We start from the raw sequence: 7,917 nt of genomic DNA, 5'->3' as shown, positions 1-7,917 counted from the left end.
AGCAACGCGGAAGCTGAATTCAGAACTATGGCACAAGTAGTGCGATCTATCTAGGAGGTATTTTGAAGAGTTAAAAGTTGAGTTAAAACTCATATGCAACTATTTTGTGACAAGTCAGCAATCTGCATTGTGCACAATCTAGTTCAGCATGACCGAACCAATTACACATGGAGATTGATCGTCATATCATCAAACAAAAAGTTAGAGAGATGAGAAATCTATATGTCATTCATCCTAACTACAGAGCAACACGCAGATGTCAGAAGATTGAAGAGTTTTTAAGCAAGTTGGACATGGTGGATATATTTGCATCAACCTAGGGGAGTGTTGAAGATGTGTAAGAGACTTAGTCTCATGCGTCATATCGCCATAATAGGATTGATTAGTTATTAATTTATTTAAAAAGTAAATTAGAGATCATGTATTATTATAGAGCATTGCTATGTGACACGGGTCACGACAACGAACGACCCACTCACATTTTGACACGTGGCAGCACAGTGCCACGTGTCAAAATGTGAGTGGGTCGTTCGTTGTCGTGACCCGTGTCACAGAGCATATATTTATCATATATTCTAGAAATTTGTTCTTGGAATCTGTTTAGGATTGTTACCCTGCATATATTCTTATCAATAAAAAGGAGTCGCTCAATACGTTTTGTCTCATATATATATATATATAGATGCACACACACACACGCGAAAGAGAGAAGCACAAAACATACAAGCTCTGCTCTTCCTAATCCTAGGCTTAAAAAATGGAAAGAAACAAAATACAAAGATGTTAAATTCTTAATTTTGTCTCTTTTGCTCGCTCTACCACATGTATCTTTAAATTTTAAATACCCTTCACAATGATCAATTCACAAAATATATCATTGAGAGAGAGGCCAACTTATTATTAAATATCCTCACGTACTAACTCAACTATGAATCAAGTACTTGCTCACAATCAAACTCAATTGCGGAATCCTCAAACGTGTTTCTTAAGTCTCCGAAAAGAATATCGTGTCCCTCGGCGTAGCTACCGGAGTAATCTTGGCAATCAAAGTAGGTTTGAATGTGCTCCGGGAAGCTTCTTCCACGTGGCGGGTCAACCTCAGGGCTTGTGGACGGCAAGAGAGAAGAAGAAGAGTCGCTCCCGGCGTTTAGCTCAAGCATTTCTTTGAACTTGGATGACTGTAGAAGAAGCCCAAGTGCGGACGGGGCTGAGGTAGCACCGTGATGTGTAGTCGGAGCGGATCCTGAGCTAACAAACCCTAGTTCAGGGCTCGGAGTCGACGGAGCCGTTGTAACGTCACTGTTAGGGCTTGGTTGGTTGTTGCTGTTTGGGCGTAACCAGTTGATGTAACGGCTGAGGTCAAAATTTGTGATGGCATTAAGTCCTCGGTATTCAATGGCTGCCACGTCATACGCTGTGGCTGCTTCCTCTTGTGTAGCTACGGAAATAGGAAACATTATTAATTAATTTCATGCCATGATTAGAGTATTCAATAATTTTTCTAGCAAACTTTGGTGAGAAATTGACTAACTTATTTTTTGATGGGTTTGAATGAATTCTTAATGATAAATAGCTGGGCTAGCAGTTGGGGTTTGGTGATCTACATTCCAACTAACTCGATTTGATTGCGTAATTAGGACTACCTCCTTCAAGTACGTTCATTTATTCGCGTATTGTATGCAACTTTTCTTTTTCCTTTTCTTTTCCAAAGGAGACTCTATATATTGTTCTTGTAACACAATTTACTCGACTGTTGTTGGTTGTTAGTTGAGGCACTAAGGTGGTGGGACATCTTGTTCTCTCTCTCTCAGTAGAAGAATTTGTGAATTCATTATTCTTCACTTTATAAGAATATCTTATATATAATATAATGATATGTATATGTAAAAAAAAAATTAAAAAGAGTGGGCTAGACTGGATGAAAGGGGTTCTTCCGCCCATGAGTATTCCAATCTATCAGTATAAAGTTATAATTAAGACACATATTGATAACTATTTAAATAAATTATATTGCAAATATGAAAAATTCTCGATGTAGTATTTTAATTAAATATAATTAACTCTGTATTTTTTTATTAGATCTAAGGCAGTGTCAATAAATATACAAATATGCGTATATAACAAACTTGAAGTGTCAAATTTGAATTTTTTTAAATAAAATTTACTAATGAAACAGGAAAGAAAAGTTATGGACAATGTAGTGTATATATTCTTATAACAACGAAAAATCCTATCTAAAAATGTTATTGAAAAATAAAGAAAATCGAAATTAATTACCATAAGTTCCAAGATAGAGATACTTGTTACCAAATACTCTGCCTATTCTGGCTTCCCATCTTCCATTGTGATGATGTCTGCACATTTTGTAAACCAGCTTATTAATTAGTATACATATTCTTTGTAGAGACCTATATACGAATAAATCTATGACTAATATTGAGCATTAGATTTTCAAAGAAAGATATGCATAGATAGTATAATAAGAGCCATCCGATAGTGAAAGCGCTGGTTAAATGATAAAATATTTTCTAAACCACATTTATTAGATACATTCTCCTTAGTATGAATATTATTATAACAAAATTGTCTTTGATAGAAAATTTAATTTTCTTATTAACAGATTAATCGGTATAATTAAAGACTGCGTGTAAAGTTGGTAAGAACTTTCAATATTTAATTGTTTTCTTTTTTCTTTTTTATCTTTACCTTAATCGTACAACATTTATCCAGCATCTAAAAATCTTATTTACATATCTACTACTTTGTCATAAAAGAAAATGTACTTACCCACGTCGACATTAACATCTAGATCAGAATATATTTAGTAATTAATAGCTTCCCTAGTGGGTGAGAACACTGTTATTGCATCATGTATATATGGTGGACAATGCAACATAATTTGACAAGACATTTCCATCTCATAATCTTACCTTATTTAGAATCTACAATATGTAATTGTAAAATTTTGAGCAATGCAATAAGTTAAGAGAGAAAAAATATGTACTCATTTATCGCAGTTCCATATATACACCTTTATAAGTTGTAAATTAATTAGCAAAAATGGAAGAAAAGGCAACCACACGCATAATTATTTTAATAATGATTTACACTACCTCGCAACTCCTCTATATTTTGAAACTCCCCGAGAAAATCCGCTACTTTTCCTGTATACAAAAAAAAAAAAAAAAAAGCAAGTCAACGAAAACATAATACTAGACTATAATAATGTGATTTTTTTTTAACTAAAAGCTATTAATAGTTGATCATATTGAAGTCAGGGACAAATTTGTAAAAAACATTCAGGTGAGACAAATAAAACAAGAATTACACAAGTAAAATTTCTAAGGTAAAAATTACAATTTTCAAAAATTCAGGGAGCATTAACCCTACTATATATATATATATATATATATATATATATATATATATATATTCACCTCCTCAAAGATCCAATATATTCTTCTTTGGATTGACACTCCATTTCTTTAAGCTCTTCCATATACGTTGATAACTGCATTAAGTCCTAAACATTTTTAGCAGCTATGTAACATGAAGAATGTATAGAATTGGAAATGGAAACTATATATTGAAAAGAAATAAACAAAAAATTTACTGGAAAATTGAGGATAGTGTCCTGTCCCCAGTACTTCAATGCTGCCAAGTCATATGCATGTGCTGCAGCTTCCTCATTATCGTATGCTCCTAATAACCAAACCTAATTTATTTTTACTTTCTTTTACAAAACTAGTAACACTATATATATATATATATATATATAATCATTCTCTCATGCATATTTAAACCAAATAAAAACACACACACACACACAATAATATATAAAAGATGAGGATGAAAAGAAAAGAAGGATAAGATCAAATAAAGGGTAGGGCCCTATATTTACAAAGCTCTTTTTTCCTTTAGATTTGTTTTTAAATAATGCATATTGGAGGATTTATAAATAAGAAAATAAAATAAATAAAGGGTGGGAAACATACCTAAGTACACTGCACACCGGGAAACCGTATCCATCAAAAGAGTCCGAAATTGCGAAAGTTTCAACATGGCCAAATAGATGACAAATTAGTCATTGATTTAATTATGACTTTTGGTAGCAATGAAACAATTAAATAAAAGTAACATAGCGAAAGTGGACATGAACTGAGTAGTCAAATCACTTCACACCTTGTCTTCCTTTCTTATTTTGTGAATCATTCCAGCAATTTTTATCCCACAGATGAGCTTCGTAACGACCAGTCCAACGATGTCTAAAGATTAACAAAAGTTGACTGTTTAATTTAGAAGATAATAATAATAAAGTAGTACTATCTATTCAGATGTATCAACTTCAAACCTTGTGACACCTCTATGAACAGAGCTCCGTTGCTGAGGAGATTCTCGCGGCACACTTTTTCTCGTCCTCTTTGCCGCGGCTTTTGTTCCACCGATTATCTTATCGATATCGTTGTTATTTTCGTTTTCGGTGTTTTTTTGTCTTTTCCGCGACACCTTTGCCATTTGATCTTGTGTAGAACTAGCTAGAGCAAAAATAAAAGTAGGAAAAAAAAAACTTGTTTGTAAGTAGAGTTAGGCAAAGTAGAGAAAGAAACCATACGATGATCAAATAACATAATTATCACGATATATATATATATATTTTTTTTAGGAAAATTTAAAAGCTTACCTTGCCGGCCGAGAATTGGACTAAAAAATATATTTTCTTGGCCGACCTTAAACGGTTATAGCTTGTAGTCCTTTTCCCTTTTGTCCTCTCTCTCTCTCTCTCTCTCTCTCTTCTCTCTCTCCCTCTCTCTCTCTCACGCTATGTGAAGAAAATGATATATATACACACGTATGTGTTGTCTTTATGCTTTCATATATCTTTTCAACGCTCCAATGTCATAAGGTTTATATTAAGCGTCAATATATAGGGTTGTTAATTTAATTTTGTTGTTGTTTGTCATGCACTTATTCAGAACCTAACTCGTTCCAATCTTTGAAAAACCAAAACTACTTATCATAATCTTTATGTACACTTAAGCTGCTTTCGTTTCGCTTCCTCAATCTTTTTGCTTTGCTAATTTCCTTCTGTCTCATTCGTATTATTTATTTAATAATTTGTACACATAATTTTTTTAATATTCTTGAGAATGGGGACACGTGTACATGTTTGACAGGGTTCTCTTCATTTATGACATTTAAAAGTTTACAATTTAAACCGACCACCTAACATAATTTGTAATTGGTTTGTTTACATGTGCAGTATACATTTGGTCGCCAAATTCTCACTCACCTATACTTATAGCTCCTAAAGTGAGATTGATTACATTTGGTATAAAATTCTGGTTGTAAAGATCTAGTACGAGCAGTTTATATCTATTGCTTAGTATAATTAGAGTATGACTTTTGCTATGTATAATTGTCCAATAGAAAAGATAACAAGTCTCATGATAACTAATGTGCTTTCAGAATCCATGTTAGATATAAGACATAGAGTATTTAATTTTTGCGAAGTTAAAATACAGTATGTATATATAAATATATACTTCTTTTTTACCACCGGTGGCAACGGTGGCACAACAGTAATAATAATAACCTATTCCATAGATTTTTGTCTGAAATATCTTTAGTTCGAATTTTTGTTGGTGACGTCGGATGTTTCAAAATAATATGCTTTCATTTTAGTCTAATTTTGAAACATTGTTGTCTTGAGGTCTTATTCTAAATTTATAAGAGATAAATTGTGTATATTTTTTAGTTTTATACCCGCTATATATGTACTAGATAGCCTGAGCTATTTTTATCCAAAAATAATACTAATAAACAGTGCAGTGAGACTGAAACATTGTCTTTCATGTGTAGTCATCCTGATAAATTAGGCCCAGGTCTCTAAGGTATGAAACCGAATAGGATATTTCATGTGAGCAAAAAAAAAAATTATATAGATTTCAAGGTTGGGGCGTGACGAAATAAATATATTAGCGTAGTCCACTGGACACAAGAAGAAAAGTGGCTTCAAAATGGGAAAATAACTTATCTTCATTTACGTCGGGTTCTAAAAAAGGTGTCGTTAAATCAATAATTTTAATCAAATAATTGAATAAAATAATAGGAAATTATATATAAACTATCCAACGATAAGTGATCCTTTAATAAAATAGTTTAAATAGTAAGGTTTTATAATCATACCAGCACTAATGCACCAAATACCATCAGAATTCCTAAATTAGTTAGGCGAGATTAGTATTAGGACCTCCTGGAAAGTTCTTGTATTGCATCCCTCCTTTACTTTATAAAAAAAATTCTAACACAAATTTTGCTTCTACATGGGATTCTCAGAAAGGTACAACGCTTGGCGTTCTCAAAAAAAGGAACTTCGGCAACACTCTGTGAAACAGAAGGGCGTTCCGATGCTGGATAACTCGGCTGAGAAGAGGCCGAGACACCCATGCCCTATGACGAGGTCCTGATAGACAAAGGCCATTAAGAAGCAACCGATCACTAAAATCGAGTACCGTAATGTTTTTAAGTGCTTATTTGTAGTAGTGAATGTTCACACATCGTTATTAAAAATAATCCAATATTGAGTTTAGTAGAAACTTTATTTTAAATTTTAATTTGCTTTAGAGCTAGTAAAATTGTATGCAAGAAAATAAAAATACCACAACTCCACAAGACCCAACTTCACCTTATGCAACTAACTTGGCCAAGGTGCGTATCACATCAGGAGGTGACTATTTCACCACACATTAGGGACATCCTATTGGTCACTTCATCTTATAGAAACTTACCGACCTCTCGTAAATAAACTCTAAGACTACCAAGGTTGAGCGTCACAATAGCATTAAGGCGAATACATACATTTCAACGATAAAGAAGACCATTTTAAGGATTGATATCTTACCATACCTGATTTTTAGGGCCTTGAGCCTTAATGAGCCTATGCTTTTTTTGGTGTGGGTCATAATTTTAAGTGTAAGTGGGATTGGCCAAGATAATGCATCAAAATTTTAGCTCTAGGCAGTCGTCTAATAGTTTGTAAGTGTCCTTTCAAGCAACTCGTTTGTTTAAACACACTTTAGGATTCTATATAGGAATGGCAACGGGTACGGGTTTTAGCGGGTACACCATTATCATACCCGTACCCGTAAAAAAAAATACCCGTTAGCCCATACACGTTAACCCGTTTATTTAAACGGGGTGGGTAACGGGTACACCCGCCGGGTGACTGGGTGCTAAAAATATGCACCCGTTAATCCGCTTTTTTTAATAAAAAAAAAGTGACTCATATTATAAGAAAAAAATCGTTACTACTACATATGTTATATAGTAGTATAAAAGCTGAAATTATATGTGTGAGAGTACGTATAAGTAATATCAAAATTCTAAGGTCTTTTTTTTTAATGTTTACGGGTCGGGTTAACGGGTTGGGTATGTTATTTCCGCCACCCGACCCGTACCCGCTAAAAATGATAACGGGTATTACCCGTTAACCCATTTGAACGGGTATCACCCGGCCTGTTTAGCTCGGATACCCGACGGATTAACGGGTTTCGGATTAAACTGTCATTCCTAATTCTATATATCTACTATTCGTATTGATAAGAAATGCATTAAGATTTTGACCCAACAATCATGATTTTCGTAGTCCAATTTTTTCTCAAACTTTTTTGTTGAGATATTCATCCATGCTAACATCATCGTAAAAGCCGTGATACGTTAAACTTATTTTGTTATAATAAAGGAAAGCTTAAAACCTCTATTTCACTTACAAATGTAAAATCCCGTGATTAAATTAATTTAGAATAATTATTTTTTCTTAATTTTTCAGAAAAATAAAGGTCCAACTCATATCTGATTTTAAACCCGTATATTAATTTTTGAGAACTCATCCAATTCGATCATACATAACGTCCAACG

At 33.3% G+C, this 7,917-nt stretch overlaps 1 protein-coding gene across 3 annotated transcripts; it reads right to left on the bottom strand.

Moving 5' to 3' along the window:
- Positions 1-706: 706 nt before the first annotated feature.
- Positions 707-4,912, bottom strand: LOC149402289 (AP2-like ethylene-responsive transcription factor At1g79700). Of its 3 annotated transcripts, none has more exons than XM_089609214.1 (9): positions 4,682-4,912; positions 4,352-4,535; positions 4,183-4,265; positions 3,996-4,004; positions 3,614-3,702; positions 3,438-3,523; positions 3,114-3,164; positions 2,278-2,354; positions 707-1,438 (listed from the first exon to the last, which is right to left on the bottom strand). In XM_089609214.1, exons 2-9 carry the CDS (start codon positions 4,513-4,515, stop codon positions 927-929), a joined length of 1,071 nt encoding a protein of 356 aa, XP_089465340.1. In that variant the 5' UTR covers positions 4,516-4,535; positions 4,682-4,912; the 3' UTR covers positions 707-926. The 3 variants fall into 3 exon arrangements, with proteins under 3 accessions (XP_089465340.1, XP_089465341.1, XP_089465342.1); XM_089609215.1 differs by having other exon boundaries at positions 4,352-4,531; XM_089609216.1 differs by having other exon boundaries at positions 3,438-3,511; positions 4,682-4,911.
- Positions 4,913-7,917: the final 3,005 nt, after the last annotated feature.

The sequence above is a fragment of the Urtica dioica genome, chromosome 3 (assembly GCF_054948205.1).
Source record: "Urtica dioica subsp. dioica isolate 48M chromosome 3, U.dioica_male_clone48M_v1_H2, whole genome shotgun sequence".
NCBI lineage: Eukaryota > Viridiplantae > Streptophyta > Magnoliopsida > Rosales > Urticaceae > Urtica > Urtica dioica.
The sequence above is the reverse complement of the archived record's forward strand: the minus strand, read 5'-3'. Positions and strand labels throughout refer to the sequence as shown.